At 44.8% G+C, this 16,937-nt stretch overlaps 2 protein-coding genes across 2 annotated transcripts; both read left to right on the forward strand.

Moving 5' to 3' along the window:
- The first annotated feature begins 490 nt into the window (after positions 1–490).
- On the forward strand, positions 491–4,603 carry stoml2 (stomatin (EPB72)-like 2). The gene is made up of 10 exons (XM_084035409.1): positions 491–643; positions 1,452–1,604; positions 1,705–1,804; positions 1,904–1,962; positions 2,064–2,165; positions 2,258–2,392; positions 2,882–3,026; positions 3,140–3,219; positions 3,298–3,426; positions 3,556–4,603. Exons 1-10 carry the CDS (start codon positions 599–601, stop codon positions 3,652–3,654), a joined length of 1,047 nt encoding a protein of 348 aa, XP_083891535.1. The 5' UTR covers positions 491–598; the 3' UTR covers positions 3,655–4,603.
- Positions 4,604–5,781: 1,178 nt separating this feature from the next.
- On the forward strand, positions 5,782–15,719 carry pigo (phosphatidylinositol glycan anchor biosynthesis, class O). Its single transcript, XM_084035722.1, has 11 exons — positions 5,782–5,943; positions 6,217–6,695; positions 8,166–8,309; positions 8,390–8,513; positions 8,596–8,755; positions 10,929–11,111; positions 11,205–12,801; positions 12,895–13,098; positions 13,401–13,582; positions 13,695–13,765; positions 14,133–15,719. The coding sequence occupies exons 2-11, from the start codon at positions 6,218–6,220 to the stop codon at positions 14,260–14,262; spliced, it is 3,273 nt and encodes a 1,090-aa protein (XP_083891848.1). The 5' UTR covers positions 5,782–5,943; position 6,217; the 3' UTR covers positions 14,263–15,719.
- Positions 15,720–16,937: the final 1,218 nt, after the last annotated feature.

Consider the following 16,937-nt stretch of genomic DNA (forward strand, 5'->3'; position numbering starts at 1 on the left):
ATGTGTGTCTTATCTGTGATGCAATTAATGTACATAAATGTAGGTGGCCTACAGAAGAAGAAAACAAAACGATAGGGAACAGCATTTGTTTATTTTAGAGGAATTATTATGAATTATTTTGTTTTGTTGTCCAGTTCTTTACCCAAAAAGTGTATATAAGGTTTTGGCTTCAGAATAAAGCCAGTGCAGACATATAGCAAAAGGGAAATAATGTATAATAATAATGATTATTATTATAATTATAAATCGTATTATTATTATTATTATTATTATTATTATTATAAATACTATTATTATAAATTGTATTGTTGTTGTTATTATTATTATTATTATTATTATTATTATTATTGTTGTTGTTGTTGTTGGTGTTGTTATTAATGGTAGTCAGCGGCAGTTGTAGTAGTAGTGATAGTTCTCATGCTAGCGGAACGTTAGCCTTTCGGTTCTTGCAGCCTGCGCCGCCGGAGTATTTCTCCCGTTGCACCACTGATGTAACGTCCGTTTCCTGTTCGTCAAGGGTCATATGCCTTAGTGCAGAGTTTGTGTGGAGTCCAGTTCACGGAGCCGAACCTTTCCACGACCACCGAACTTCATTTGAATGATGCTCCGGACGCTGTGTCGGGGCGGCGCGGCCCTTCTGCAGGTACAGAACAGCCTTGTCATCATTTCCGGCTCGTTCGCTTCTGTGTGACGTCTCTAACCGGCCGTTGGTACAGTGGGTGTCATTCAGCGTGTATCTGTGTGATAAAAGTCCACGAAGCGTCGCTCTTCGTCCCGATAAAAGTCCCCTGCGTCCGTACTCATTTACCATGAGAAGCAGATAGCTGACTCGGATCCTGGCCGTTAGTTCTGGGTAGAACATGTGCTATTATGATGTGTTATAAAGCCTTTACACTGTTAAATACACACACGTCAAATATGCGTTATAATACATACGGTACTTTAAAGGAAATAATATATAATCAGCAAATCAGCAAAAACAAAAAAGTGACCACAAGCTAAATATATTCACTATTAAATTACACATTTGGATAATTGGTGATATTTTTATTTCGTTTTGGGTTATTTTAGAGCTGGAGTGATTGCTCATCATTTTCTAAATGAAAATATTGCTAAATACTCCGTGGTCTAAACACATGCACATGTTGGCTTTGGCTCTTGGGAATCGCTTTAGGGGATTTTGCACAGTTCTTTGAACTATATGGACAAAAACAATCAATTGTTTCATCTAACTAGGACACTGTTAGCCAAAGCTATCTTATTATGTACAAGTGACATCATCTTTGTAGCAGGGATTTGGGTTTGTATAGGATGTTTTGAGGATAGATTTAAAATCTTAAATAATGTATAGTTTATAATTCAAATCATTTCCCAGTTTGGGATTTATAAATTCAGTCCAAGCTGAAATTCTACAATGTGATGTCTGATTGTTTGTCTGTGTGTCTCTGCAGCAAACCCAGCGGGCTGGGCCCAGGTTGTGGGTTACACCGGCCCAGCAGCGATGGGCGTCCAGCCTGCCCATGAACACCGTGGTCCTGTTTGTGCCCCAGCAAGAAGCCTGGGTGGTGGAAAGAATGGGTCGCTTCCACCGGATCTTAGAGCCGGTACCAGCCTGCACTCTGAGACCATTCCTGCTTTTAACATAAAAAGTCAAGTATTACTGGGGAGATTTAGAAAAAAAAACGTTTTTCTTTTTCTCTTTAGGGTTTAAACTTCCTCATACCCTTGCTGGACCGTATTCGCTACGTGCAGAGCCTCAAAGAGATCGTCATCGATGTCCCGGAGCAGTCGGCAGTATCTCTGGGTGAGGGAGCAAGAAACTGCATACATTTCTAAGTGTGACATAAGTTAGTAGACACACAGTATATTTAAAACAGGTGCATCTTGTTTTGTTCTTTTACAGATAACGTAACACTACAGATTGATGGAGTGCTGTACTTAAGGATCCTCGACCCTTTCAAGGTCAGCTGTTAAACTGCTTTTAATGCTGGACTGATTGGACGCTTCCTTGTGCTGCGATGGTCCAAGTAACCTCCTTTGTTTCACTCTCGACCTGTTCCCAGGCCAGTTACGGTGTTGAGGATCCGGAGTACGCCGTCACGCAGTTGGCACAGACCACCATGCGGTCAGAACTGGGCAAACTCACACTGGACAAAGTGTTCAGGGTAATGACAAAGCGCTGCTGTGTTTCACATTGTTCTGTAGGCCTGGGCACTTTAAGATATACAGATATTAACTGCATTTCATTCTTTTGAAGGAGCGGGAGTCCCTCAATTCCAACATCGTCCACTCCATCAACCAAGCTTCAGACGACTGGGGAATCCGGTGCCTCCGTTACGAAATCAAAGACATTCACGTTCCGCCTCGTGTCAAAGAGTCCATGCAGATGCAGGTGGGGTTGTAATGCTGGTTAGATTTAGATCCCTGTGGAGATCTGAGAAGGTCACCTCCAGGGACGGGGCGATACAGGATTTTATCACAAATCGCAATGAAGAACACTCAAAATGACTTTATTACGGTGAATTTTCAGTACCAGGATAATCGTGACATGAAAGAGCTGTCTAGCTTGTTATCATGGTAGAAGAGGTAAAAGTAGAGCCCGATTGGAGGAAAGAAAGTATAAATAATATGCTTTTTTCTTGCTTTTTTCAAATTTTATTTAACGTGATTTTTTTTAATTCATATTTATTTGTTTTGCTGCCACCTTTTTTTTTTATTTTTTATAAATTATATGATGGATTGCTCTTATTTTCTTACTTTGGTCAGGATAATCGTAACGTTTTCCTGTCGTCCCATGCCGGGTCAACTCATCCTTTTCCATTCATGCTCACTGACACTGCTTTCCCAATCACACGCACGTTTTTGTTCCACTCCTGCTCAGGTGGAGGCGGAGCGTAAGAAGAGAGCCACGGTGCTGGAGTCTGAAGGGACGAGGGAAGCGGCCATTAATGTCGCCGAGGGCTGTAAACAAGCTCAGATTCTGGCCTCGGAGGGTGAAAAAGCAGAGAGGATCAATAACGCGGCTGGTGGGTGCACTCAGAGCCTCAGCGTTGTCGTTTTATCTCTCTGGTTTTTAATGCTGCTTCTTTGCTTTAAATATATGTTACACATCATTAATGGGTGACGGTGTTCCCTCCAGGTGAGGCCCAAGCCATCTTGGCTAAAGCGGAGGCAAAAGCTCGGGCCATCCACTTGCTGTCGTCTGCTCTGGCCGAGCAGGTGAAGTAGTTCTTTAGTTAGAGTTACCAATGATTACAGTTGTTTCTGAAAGCTAATTTTTGTTTGTGCTTTGTGCAGAATGGAAACGCGGCCGCCTCGCTAAGCGTGGCCGAGCAGTACGTGTCTGCTTTCTCCAAACTCGCCAAAGAGTCCAACACCATCCTTCTGCCCACCAACACCGGGGACATTACCGGGATGGTCACACAGGTATGTGCAGTCACGTTCAGAGAGCGTTTATGAATCGTTCTTGAGTCTATATGGTAATAACCATGAGATTGAGTATCTTTGTTGTTGGGTGATGACAATAACGCCTCTCATCCCGTCTTCCCTCATCAGGCTATGACCATTTACGGCAAACTGGCGAAGGCGAGTCCAAAAGCGGCGGAGGGGAGCAGCGTGGTGCTCGGGAACGCAAATCCTGAATCCTCTCAATAGCAGAGGACTCTGTGAATGAACTCGAAACAGTGAAATGTGACGGAAGGAGAAGAAGCAGTTTGTGTTCCAGTTGTCGGGGCTTCAGGGAGTCCGCCTGGACAGAAGGGGAAAACTCCCAACTTTGTAAACTTCTTGGATGTTTTGCCTTGAAGTGTTGGTTTAAAAAAAAAAAAATCACATCTTTTGTAAAAGGAGATGGAATCTTCAATGCTACTCTTTATGTGGAGCTATGTCGGATCAGGAAATTCACACTTCAGCCAAATATACTCAACATCAGCGACGTTGGCTGGCTGACATAATGAAGAAGTTGATGACCGGGTCCAAAAATAAGCCCCAGAATATGATTTATGTTTTCTTTTATGCATCAGATCTGTTGAGGTATGTTATTACTGCACAAACCCTAATTGAATTGGATGTAAAGGTTCAAACTATCTGTGTTAAATGTTCTTTTTCCTTTTACAACCTGGTCCAGGTAGCTCGTTTCAGGTTGTCTGCGGGTTTGTTAGCATTAACGTGATAATCCCAGTTGGCTCCATGATTTCATACAGCTTGTTTACAGACAGTTTGAGTTGCTACATGTAATGTTTGGCTGGACGCCTCAGAATGGTGCAACATTTCCCAAAGTGTAGTTAATTCACAATTCGGCCCAAATTAGATTAGATATCTCCCCATAAAACCTCACAAGTATTTTATTTAGAGGTATTTTCTAATATTAATCAAGATTTTTTTCTCGATAACAAGTTGGAATACGACCTCAGCCCTCTGAACAAATGTTCCTGTCCTCATCATCTCTAATGTCTTATGGAATATATTTATGAAATGTCCTTTCATAGGCTGCAAAAAATTGCCCCGTGTTTCCCATGAAGTAAAGAGCACTTCAGTAGGTTTATGTCAGGGTGGAATGGGATGTTGTGAAGCACTTGTTTGAAAAAATAAAAATGTGAGAAGACGAGTGGACGTGTAGGACGATTCATAAGAAACGGCTGGAGTTGAACACCTTGACTTCTGTTGGAGAAAAAGTTATTTAACAAATGCTTGTTAAAGTTGACCGGGGCTACAGACATGTTTTGGGTTAGGGTTTGCGTTCAGCGATGTTGAGTTATAATAAAATTAAAAGATGGTAAACAAGGTCTTTGTGTCAAATTATATTATATTATATTTTAAAATGTGCAACAATGATTTTAAATCAGTAGAGTATCATAGGACATGGACCCGGCAGACACTAGGACCATGTGGAAACAGTGCCCGCTCAAGCTCCCAGTCCGCTTCTTTTTTATAAGGCTTATGTCCTTTTATGACAAACTACATTATTATTTTTAATAGATATATTTGTAGGATACAATACTTTGAATTTTTTATGTACTTTATGTACTTTCTCTTTAAAATGTGTCTATGTGAAATATGCACCCATGACAACCTTGTATTTATAGGCTCTAGTCTTATAATAAATACATATTGTGATATTCATGTTGTTTTGAAGTGTAGCGCAGATATCAGGACACTATTGGTGCAACTAACTAGATCCAAACAATATGCCTGGATGAACAATTACAATCACCATATGCAAATTGCTTTTATTCTGCACATTTTCACCTTTGGGATGAGTCAGTATGTTTTTGCCATACAACATATTTTATCACGACCATTATCAAAAAAAATATGAGAAACATGAGATTATTGTTTTGGTTCCTTGAGATAAGTGACACTTCTCCCTCTGTACAGGGTGTTTCAGCCCTCTAGTTTGTCTCAAAGGCGGAGGTGTGTAGTTTTGTTTACATTGCATTTCGTTCCGTTTTACACCAATGCAAGGATTTCCCAAAGTCGATCGGTTATCCAGTATCCCCACTATATCTCCGTCAATCGGATATTTAAGGACCTATTAGACATCTGAGCTGCGGAAATAAATCTATGGCCACGTTTGGAGAGCAGCTGAAAACGTCCTCCTCGGTTTTAGATTGACTATGGCAAATTTTAAGGACGTGCGAGCCAAGTTTTGGGCTTTCTCATTAACATGTTGTGTCTGAAAGTCAAAGTTTAGGGCAAACATATCTAACTATCTCGGTGTTACATATGTAACCGTCCGCCCCCTGCTTCCGCCGGGTTGCATACACGCTGGAGTTCCTAGCTGTCACAGCCATCTAATCTCGCTGCACCGGAGTCCATATGAAGGTGAGGGCGGTGTCGCGCCGTTCTCTGTTTACCTGAGACACCTGCCCCCCCGTGTTGTTGGCACGCGCATTCCCGTCCGCCCTCCGGCCGAGAGAGGACGAAAGACCCGACTGCTACAAGGTCAGTGACAAGAGCGAGACAAGCTAGCCGCGGCTAACCGCGTTAAGTTGCGAGGGTTACCCGTCCCCTGCGCTTTACGTTAGCTCGTTAATGTTACCTGTCACGTCTCAGCACCGCGAGCCGTGTATTTTGGTTTAAGCAGAACTTGAGGCTTTCTGTTAATTTCCACGTGAACTCACCGGCATTAGCATAGCAGGTGTTGCCCACAGACAGCGGTGCCTTTGACTTGTACCTTGTGTGACTAGTGTGCCTAGATATCATTTTTGTGTGCAGGATGAAGAGTCTCCCGGTGCTGTCCCTGCTCCTGTGGGTGTGCGCGGTGTACTTCGTGGGCATCTACTTGTTCGTCGGCGGCTTCCTGCTGGTGAGGCTGGAGGTGAACAGGACCAGCACCTGCGGGGACGTGCTGCAGCCCGGAGAGGAGCCGGCGGACTTCTGCCGCGTCCAGCCGCGTTTCCGCAGGGCCGTCCTCCTCATCATCGACGCCCTCAAGATCGACTTCGCCTGGTTCGACCCCAACAACACGGACCCACGACCCTACGAGAACAAGCTGCCGGTTCTGGAGGAGACGGTCTCATCCATGCCTTCCCATAGCCGCCTGTACCCCTTCCGCGCCGACCCGCCCACGACCACCATGCAGAGGATCAAGGGCTTCACCACTGGCTCCTTGCCCACCTTTGTGGATGTAGGTAACAACTTTGCATCCAGTGCCATCCTGGAGGACAACCTCATCCACCAGTTTGGACAAGTGGGTGAGTAGTTGGACACTTACTTACGTACTTACATGTGAAGAGGACAATGTACATACAAGGTGGCTTATCGCAGAGCAGAACAAACAAGATGTGTGTTACGGTTTCAGTCTTTTGCAGGTAGCTGAGGTGAAGCAGTGACTTTCAAATTAAAGGGCTCCTCCTGTACTGTACCTGTACTATATAGTGTGTTTTGGGTTTTACATTAAAGGGATAGTTCAGAATTTTGGACATAAGACCTATTTTCCAAGTGAGCCGGTGTGTTCGAGATGTCTGGAGACGTTTGTAAGAAATTTCATTCAGTTCTTCTAGTTGCCGAGTTCGCTTATGCTATGGCTAGCGCAAGTCAATGGTTCTTAGCTAGCATGGCATTAAAAACAGTCTTGCCCACTCCACAGTGCACCCGAGGCAAATCCATTGTAACGGCAGACTATCGATGTACATATCTGTGTTGATAGAATGATTGAAATAAAACCAACCTTGCTTTTTTAAGGATTTATGTCTCAGCAGCAGCAGCAGCGTGTCATACTTCCTAGTAGGCTATGGCAGCGGTGGAGTGATATCACCTAGCACTTATAAGTTACCGGTTCTATAATAGTTTGTTTACCTGCTGTCATTGCTACAGACGCAGAGTAGCCTGCAGTGCTAGTTTCTTCAATCTCGCAGAAATGGACACTTTTGGAGAATATACTGAAACTTTAGAAGACTATTCGTCGGTGTTCATGTGTCTATTTACCGGAGGGAATCCCCGCAACGCGTCCGAGGGTTTACGGGTCTACGGACGGAGCAGAGGTCCGGGTTCGTGGTGCGTAATTGTGGCTTCGCATGGCCGTGGGCTACCTGGTGTTTGTATGAGCTCCAAGGGCTTTTCAGTCAGCCTTGGGGGCATAAGTGCCGACAAATCGGCGGTGTTCAGGTGTGTATTTACCGGCTGGATTCCAAGCAGCGCGTCTTAGAGTTTTGAGTCCGACGGAGCAAAGTAAAGTTCCGCTGCTGCTGAGAAACTTGTTCCTCAAAAAATAGATGATTCATGCGATGCAAGGTTAGTTTTGTTTCAAATATTATTCTATCAACACAGATATGTACATCGACAGTATAGTGTTTTAATTGATTTGCCTCGGGTGCACTGTGGAGTGGGCAAGACTGTTTTTAATGCCTGTCTAGCTAAGAACCATTGACTTGCGCTAGCCATAGCATAAGCGAACTCGGCAACGAGAAGAACTGAATGAAATTTCTTGAAAACGTCTCCAGACATCTCGAACACACCGGCTCACTTGTGAAATAGGTCTTATGTCCTAAATTCCGAACTATCCCTTTAACTGCCAGTGTGTGGAAAAATAGAGCCTGATTAAAAAAAGAAAAAAAAAACAGTGAACTAACAGAACAGTGTTTAAAATCAAAGGTAAACGTGTTGGACATATACACGTGTAATAATAATGTAGTAATGTAAACTGATGGCCCGGCTCCTCACAGGCAAACGCGTGGTCTTCATGGGCGACGACACTTGGGAGAATCTTTTTCCGAAGAAGTTCCACCGCTCTCTGCCCTTCCCGTCCTTCAACGTGAAGGACCTGCACACGGTGGACAACGGCATCCTGCGGCACCTCTACACAACGAGTACGTAGTCACTTCTGTACTGTTCTCTTGTCTGTGCTTTCGCCTCTCTCAGCGCTCTCACTTGTTGTTGGTTTTGACAGTGGTGGGGGACGACTGGGACGTCCTGGTGGCTCATTTCCTGGGAGTGGATCACTGCGGCCACAGGTTTGGTCCCGACCACCCGGCCATGGCCGACAAGCTCACCCAGATGGACGGAGTCATCAGGTCAGACCGCGAGCTTGTTCCGCAGCAAATCCTCATGAGTTTTCATTGCAGGACCCTTCATTAACCCCTTCTCTTGCTGCAGGTCTGTGATTGACCGTCTGCACAACGACACCCTGTTGGTGGTGATGGGAGATCACGGGATGACGGACACTGGAGATCACGGCGGCGAAAGTCAGAAGGAGACCGACGCTGCCATCTTCCTCTACAGCCCCTCCCCTCTGTTTCCTGGACCGCCGTCCCAGGTGGGTAGAGTCTCTGTGTTTTAACATAATGATGAAAGGAAGGACATGCAAGAACATTTTATTTTGTGGTAAAGAGGTCGATTAGATGAGCCAACTAATCAAAATGAAGACAGGCTTTTGTGTAGTTTGAGGAAGAAGACAAAATGTTAAAGATCTCTTTTGTCTAATTTGCATTCATTTCACACCGACATATTTAAAATAAACCTACCTTGGACATTTGGACGAAAGCCTTTCCCAAATGCATACACGTGAATCTAAATGTAATGTAACGTTAAGACAAGTTTAAATTATTCTTATGAGCTTCTATCAAATCAATAAATATAAACATGTGTTAAGGATTTTACCAAATAAGCATGACAAAGTTTTCATGAAGCAAATTCAACATAGTTTAAGCTCAGTTACTATGGCAACATATGCTAGGAAACGAACCTGGTCCAGTCTTAACCAGAGTTCCTGACTCACAGGAGAGCCATCATATAGTTTGACATTATTAACCACTGCCAGTCAAATAATTTAAACTCTGCTTTAATAAATAGTACAGTAAATAAATTAAACAATGAAACATGATAAGTTAACATGCTTAGGCTTCATACAATAAGTAAATTAATATAAATACCCCAGATTTATCAAGTTGAAGCTGCCTTTTGGTAGAGACGGCAAACAATCTAAACAGAATCAAAAAAGCAGATAGTCATGAGATCGAGATCAGGTGTCGGCAGCAGGAGGCGGAGACTGAAAACTGCAGTTTCCAGCAGCCTTCAAAGAATTTACAGGAAGTTATAGGGTTAGTTAGATGCGATCGGTAAACTAGCTGGAGTTTGTCAACCAACACAGAAAATTAGCATTTTCCACTAAACGTGTTTGTTGTCAAAACTGAGCAGCTCTTTGTTTATTTGTTAGGCTCATTCAAGTCAGGTTCTGGAGCCCCACTTCTCTTAGCTCACTTTACGGAGCGGCCCCCGGGTCTGCAAAGTCTTAATAAAGACATGATTAGGATGTAATGATTATGGTAATAATTAGTGATGTCCAAATGAAGCTTCGTGAAGCATTTTCTTTATTTTCTGAGCCCAATAGATGGCGCTCTCTGTTCAACAAAGGGTTGAAGGCCGATATATTTCCATTGCTTTCAACCCTTTGTTGAACAGAGAGCGCCATCTATTGGGCTCAGAAAATAAAGAAAATGCTTCACGAAGCTTCATTTGGACATCACTAGTAATAATAGAATAATAATAATAAAGTATGTGCTAATGGGGCCAGTGTCTCAGCTCAGTTAGACTGATTTAGCTGATTTCCTCTTCTGTCTCTGCTAAATGTCACATTCCACTAATTAGGAAACTAGATGGAAATGAAATGTGTGAGAGGTGAGCACTGTTTCAGACGCAGAAGTTTACAGGCTCATTATATTTTATACAATAATTGTCAGGAAGAAACCTTTGGCTCCTGGACCTTTTCAAAGAACATGAAACGCTGTCAAACAGACGAAAACAAGCGATTTGCTCCACAGACGAGCTACTATCAGCTTCTATCCATTTGTGTGGGGTTTTAATGCCTTTTTATTCCAATCAGCAAATGTGCCATTTACATCACGATTATTACCAAATCACAAGTGATTGCAATATTATGAATATGAATATGATGTCTTTTCATGGCTGGCTGTGCAGCTTCCCTCAAATTCTCTAATTTGATGCAGGCAGGTGGTCTTGTCTCCTCGGGGATAAAAGTGGATCTCACACTGGAAAAGTGAACTTCAACGATAATTCCCAACGTTGCAGTGCAATCAGAGATAGTGGGAAATCAGAAAATACAACTACTACAAGGAAAAGGGAGATATTTGGAGAACATTAGCCATCGTGGGCTTCTTTGTCACACCAGACTGAGAGAGGCTGTAGTGGCAAAATTCCTGAATGCAGGGATTTGAAAAAGGGTATTTTTATTGCTTATGAATTCAACTCCATTTGTAAGAGCAGTTGGGTTATTTATTATTTCACTTTAAAATGAAGAACTGCTGAAATAAAAGTAAAAAGTAAAAAAATGCCACGAATCTGACGAGACATTCAAGTCCATTCGATGGTAGGTGAAAGTGACCACCGAGCCTCATAGCTCTCTACCAGTTATCTTCCCTTTAACTCACAGATGGACGGAGCGTTCATCTTTTATTTCCTCATGTCTGCAGAGTGAGCCGGAGGTGGTGCCCCAGACAGACCTGGTGCCCACCCTGGCCCTGCTGCTGGGAGTCCCCATCCCGTACAGCAGCGTGGGGCAGGTCCTCTTGCCCGTGTTCCCTCCTCATGGGCAGAGAGAAGATGCAGTTGGAGGCCTCAGCCAGCTGGAGGCGCTGTGGATCAATGCAAAACAGGTAGTGTGCTCATTTCACATCCCTGTGTTAAACACTTGGTAATTGTCGTGTGATTGGTTTCACCTCATGTGACCATTCTGTGTTTTTTTTAAGGTAAACCGCTTCCTGGAGACTTACTCTGGCATGGCCAAAGACATCTCGCCGGAGAGCCTCTCTCAGCTGAAGGGGGAATTCTCCCGCCTCTCCTCCGAGTACCTCGCCACGGTCAGAGAGGGTCGGTCGCCCTCCCCACAGCTGGCCGCCTCCCTGCAGGCCTACCTCACCTCTGTCAGAGACACCTGCCGAGCGACCTGGGCTCGGTTCAACCCGCTGAAGATGGCGGCAGGTTTAGCCATCCTGGCGTTTGCCTGCCTGACGTGTTTCATCGTGTCCGAGCTGTCCCTCGTGCTGATCAGGGGGAACGGTCCGGGACTGAAGGCGCCCGTTGTCGCGGCACTGATGGCGGGGGTTTGTGTGGCTGCCGGTCAGCTGCGCACGCAGGGCTACGTGGAGGTGGCATGGTGCCTGGCAGCCGCCGCCCTCAGCTCTGAGCTCCTCTTTCTGTGGAGAGCTCGTCGATCCAGCATCATCACCGTGGAAAAGAACAGATCTAAAGCTCCGAGCTGTGCTAGCTGGCTGACCCTGCATCGCCTCCTCGCACCCCCGCTCCTGGTGCCACTCCTCCGCTGTGCCTCCCTGCTCTCAGATAGCTACGTCATCGCTGAAGGCCGGACCGTCACCTTCCTCGTGTTCTCTCTGGCTCTCTATATTCCCATCCATCTCAACTGGGATGGCCTCCTCCTACCCCCGAACCACGACCCGCTGAAGGCTGCAGGGATCCTACCTCCCCCAGCCGTGCCCCCTTCGACTGTGAGGAAAGAAAGCAGCACCCTGCTAGCCTGCTTAGGACTTCTCGTTGTTAGCCTCTACCTCTCCCTCTCCTTCCACGCCTGTCGGGAAGAACAGGGCTCCTGCCAGCCGTCCCCGTTCCTTTCTCCTCTCTCCAGGTTGCAGGACAGCCGGCTAAGGAATCTCCACTACGTCCTCTCCGTCTTCTCCCTGGGCTTGTGGACGTATCTGCTGAGACGCTGCCTCCGCCACTATGGTAACCTCAACTCCACAAGTGGGACAGCGTTCACGGCCCGCTGGATCCTCCTGCTGCTGTCCCTGTGCCTGGCGCTCTACTGGGCTGTTAGTGCCACCCCAGAAGACAGCTTTAGGAATCTAGCCGAGCTGATCAGCCTGGCCCAGCTGGCCCTCCCCAGGGCCGCCTTCTGTCTCCTGGGACTCGGGCTGTTTCTGATCTGGCTCGACCCCCTCACCGTGTTTGTGAAGGCCAGGGCTGCAGCTTCAGCCAGAGCTCCGTCGCTGCCCCCTCCCAGCTACCGAGCGAGCACCGGCATCAGCCCCCAAGCCGAGCTGCATCATCTCATCCCCCAGATCTACCAGCGCATGCGGCGTTCCCTGGACGACGGAGAGCTGAGCGGGGGCAGCGAGGTGGACAGCAGGCCCGCTGTCGAGGCCTACGGACTGGGAACGGTCTATTCTGCCCCTTTGCTGCTGTTGTGTGGCCTGCTGGGAATTGGCCTGCTGCTGCTGCACCCGGAGGCCATGGCTCTGTCGTTCCTCCTGCTGCTGTTTGAAATGGGGGCTCTGTTGCACATCCACGCTTCCTCCACGACCCTCAGTAGCACAGATGGAACAGAGTCTGGTGAGATCACACGTGTGCTTTATTTCTCCCTCATGACATGATCTCATTTTTAAAAAAAATTTCACTCACCGACCTCCTCATTGTTTCCCTCAGGTGGCTTTAATGTGCCCTGGACTCCGATAGTGCTGTGGTCTCTGGCCGCCACCCAGTTCTTCCATGCCACAGGTCACCTTCCCACCTTCCCCTCCATCCAGTGGGGCGCTGCCTTCGTGGGATTCCCTGATGGGCACACAGGCACCATACTGCCCGCCTCGCTGGTCACCCTCAACACTTTCGCTTCACACATCTTGTTTGCAGGTAGTTATAAACAGAGGAGCAGCAATACATCTGGGATTTAGTGAGTTGAACAAAAAAAGCACCTTTTGCAATCTGCAAAGACAAGCTACATTATAAACAAAGATAAGAATATACAATAATATGAAAAAAAGAGATGCATACAATGTTCTAAAAGATATTGTATGCAGTTCTGATAACCGTTCTAATAACACAAGAATAAAACACTCAAAGTAGATATTATGCAGGGGCAATATAAAACACAGAGCAAGCTAGAGATAACACTGAGCCTGATTTGTATCTGTGTCCACGTCTGTCGTCTCCAGTGGCCTGTCCCCTGCTGCTGTTCTGGCCTCTGGTGTGTGAGGTGCGTGGGAGCAGAGGACGAGCTTGCGGGGAAGAGGGAGAGGACGCTGTGATGGAGATGAGACTGAGAGAACACCCCCAGCAGTTCAGCGCTGCTCTTCTGCAACTCACAACACGCTACCTCTTTATTCTCGGAGCACAGGTACGTCCACACTCGTCTGTTTTTGTTCAATTTTTATTGTATCATATTTCTTTTGTTCAGTTGTGTATCTTCATGTCATGATACGAGTCGGTATCCGTGCATGTCTTCACAGGTCTTTGCCTCCGTCTGTGCAGCCGCTATCCTCAGGAGACACCTAATGGTGTGGAAGGTTTTCGCACCCAAGTAAGTACCTGAAAGGATTTCCCAGCTCACACAAACTCAGTAACGGTAAAAACACGAAGCTGCCGACCATTTACACTGAATGCATGAAGGTAGACGACTACTGTAAGACGTAGCAACACATTTTCACGCCAACGCGTCAAATACTGCAGCTTGGCCAGTGCTCCTGAGCTTCAAACTATCATGTGACAAAATGCTGTATATTCTACAGCCAGTATTGATGCACAGCCCGTTGGAGATGACAGAATTTGAATTTCAGAACATTTTATAGTTTGAAATAGAATAGACTTTAAATTGGATATAGAAAGTGAATTCTTTAAGCTTTTGTGTCTCCCACGCACCATTACAGTCCTCCGTTTCCTCCCTCCAGGTTAATGTTCGAGGCCTCAGGGTTCCTGGTGAGCAGCGTGTCTCTGCTGATCGGGGTGACGTTAGTGCTGAGAGTCGATGTGGCCGTGGGCCGCTGGTTTAAAAGACTTATCCCCGATGCATCCAGGTAGCGACGGCGCTGCTGCTTTACCAAGGAAGCCCACCAGAGCTCACTGTGCCACAGAGAAAACAGACATGGCGGTGTCACCCTAAGGTTTTTATATGGATCCTTCACAAAAAAAAAAAACATTGCCATCTGTGTCTAGCATAAGGATCCCCACAAACATGTCGTGTGAGGTTGCCGCTGATTGTAACTCTTTTGAGGGCTACGTTTTGCGTTACTGACCACCTCCTTTCCAGCCAGAGGGACTCGAGGACATCAAATCTTGGACTGATTGAGCTCTTGAGCATCTGGATCACATTGAGGATGTTTTTTTGTTTTTTTTTACAGTGATAAGATTGTAGGCCACCTCATGAGGTTGAAGGCTTTTTAGTTGTAAGTGGTCAGAGAAGGAACAGCAGTTTCTGAATGTCTAAACTTCTAATTCCTAGTTTTCTAACTTATTGTGTGGAAGAAACCTGCCAAGCTCTCCAAGCCAGACGTGCAAGTGGTTCATGGTGCAGCAGTCAAAAAGCTTCACTAAATACATACAGAAAGCTGTTTACACTCGCTACACACCCACCACAGCCTGCGAGCAGCAGCAATTAAACTCCGATTGTGAGCAGGTGAGTGTTCAGTGTCTTACTGCAGAAGCTGAATCTGTGACTCTTCAGCCGATCTGCCACCCAAAGTCTGGAGCTACTTCATGATCAATTTGCAAGCAGATCTGCTCCATTTGGTGAAATCCATCCAAGTGCATTACACCACGTCTGTCATAGTCTCTGCTGGAGGAACTTTTCCGTTATTTTTTGTATGTTTTGTATTTTCAAGACGTTGAAATAACCAGCACGTCTGGTTACTGCCAATTCACAAAGCATTACTGTGAACTGTTTCTTTTTGTTTAATTTTTTAATCAAATGTTCAGGTTCTTAATCAGTTCTGATTCCTAACTAATGCCTGTTTATAATTCAGCTTATTTTAGTAACTGATGGGTTTTTTTTTATCTCAATTTGAGCTTTTGTCTTAATTAGGCCTCATACATCTTTGTCCCTGGAAGAGGTGCCTAGCTTTGACCAATGCCTTTTTTTCTCCACGTTTTATGATGTCATTTTGTCGACAGGGTCATTAAATCCAAGACCTCCAGAAATGCCGTCGGTTAATTTATCACTGCAGGACGTCTGAGTCAGTGTCCGATGTAAGATCTGTTACTGTTGTGCAGCTGAAGTCAGCAGCTGAAGCTCATTAGCTAATGCACGATATCAAAGGGATGTTGACTCGGGTTGAATTAGCTCCGATGCACCAGGACTGCGTTCCTCAGCCTGGTGTATGGGAGCGACTGGTCATTCTGCTCGAGTGCTGGTTTGGCTTCGTGGCGTGATGACGGGGCACTTTCTTTTTTCTGTTCTAAAATTTTTAATATATAAACATCTGATTAATTAAGAGGAATTTTTCCATTTCGGTGAAAAAATGTAATAAAACTTTTTTTACAAGACATCTTGGGCTCATAATACTTTAAATATAAAGATTAAGACACACCTGGATTCCCTGTTGTTTTATGGTGCATTCAATTTTCCACTTTAGCGTTATTTACTGTTAGCAGTTCAAACTATTCATACGGTGCATAGAAGTCATATTTAATGTTTTGTTTATTGATCCGGGGGAATTGATGGAGGAGACGGGTGCAGCTATAAGTTTTTAATGGCCATCAGTCAAGGTGCTTCATTCATTATTCACCGGGGCTTTCCACATTTCCAGTTCCCATAAGCCGGTAAGTCGTCAAACATCTCACTTGTACAAATGGACAAAGGGCAAGGTTATATCCGAGACATTGTGCTTCTGCCTCTGCCTGCGTATAACCTCTTAGTCCCAAACTAATATGTTAAACTTTGAGATGCAGAGCTAAACTCCATACATTTAATTTAAATGAGTTTGTCAGTTTTGCTTCATACAGTATATAATTACATCCTCTGTGGCCCACAGTGAAATTCCAACATCTATTTGACAGTTGAGTAACTTCTATTCCTGACTGAATGAAGACAAGCGTTGCATATCCCAACACGCCAGACTACACTGTATCATAGCAACATTTTAGGATTTTAGTATTTAGTATTTTAATCCTATAAGACTTCACCACTTCCTCCCACTGATCCCCCAGCTGTCTCGACTCCCGACAGTTTTCACAGGAAGTATATGAACTGTACTGTTTTTACTTTTAATATAAAGATGTTTACTGATAGAAAACTTTCATGAATACATTAAAAAAGGTGTAATACACATACACTGGAGGGATTTGTTGAAATGTTGCTATAAAACAACACTCACTTGTTCACATGAATGCCCCCACTGAGTTATGAGCAGAGGTGGGTAGAGTAGCCAAAAATTGTACTCAAGTAAGAGTACTGTTACTTTAGAATAATATGACTCAAGTAAAAGTAAAAAGTATTGTCACCCTGTGTTACTTGAGTAAGAGTAAAAAGTAATGGGTGAAAAAACTACTCAAGTACAGAGTAACTGCCGAGTAACCTCCTTTATTAATCAGGTCAAATAATGTCAAATAATGCACGGAGAATTCCCTTAGACAACTGAAACAGTTTATAATAAACAATAATAAATAAATAACTCCACTTGTTTCGGGAGACACAAATGGCAACGCATAATGTAGCTGTTTTTTTTTTTTGCCTGGAGTGTGAACATTTCTTTTATGTG

This window comes from Eutrigla gurnardus (genome assembly GCF_963514095.1).
Source record: "Eutrigla gurnardus genome assembly, chromosome: 19".
NCBI classification, from domain to species: Eukaryota; Metazoa; Chordata; class Actinopteri; order Perciformes; family Triglidae; genus Eutrigla; species Eutrigla gurnardus.

Coding starts and splice junctions, on each gene's coding strand:
- stoml2 (XM_084035409.1), top strand. CDS start 599: ATGATGCTCCGGACGCTGTGTCGGGGCGGCGCGGCCCTTCTGCAG. Junction 1,605..1,704: donor TCCACCGGATCTTAGAGCCG/GTACCAGCCTGC, acceptor TTTTCTCTTTAG/GGTTTAAACTTCCTCATACC. Junction 3,427..3,555: donor TTACCGGGATGGTCACACAG/GTATGTGCAGTC, acceptor TTCCCTCATCAG/GCTATGACCATTTACGGCAA.
- pigo (XM_084035722.1), top strand. CDS start 6,218: ATGAAGAGTCTCCCGGTGCTGTCCCTGCTCCTGTGGGTGTGCGCGGTG. Junction 8,310..8,389: donor GCGGCACCTCTACACAACGA/GTACGTAGTCAC, acceptor TGGTTTTGACAG/TGGTGGGGGACGACTGGGAC. Junction 8,756..10,928: donor TTCCTGGACCGCCGTCCCAG/GTGGGTAGAGTC, acceptor TCATGTCTGCAG/AGTGAGCCGGAGGTGGTGCC.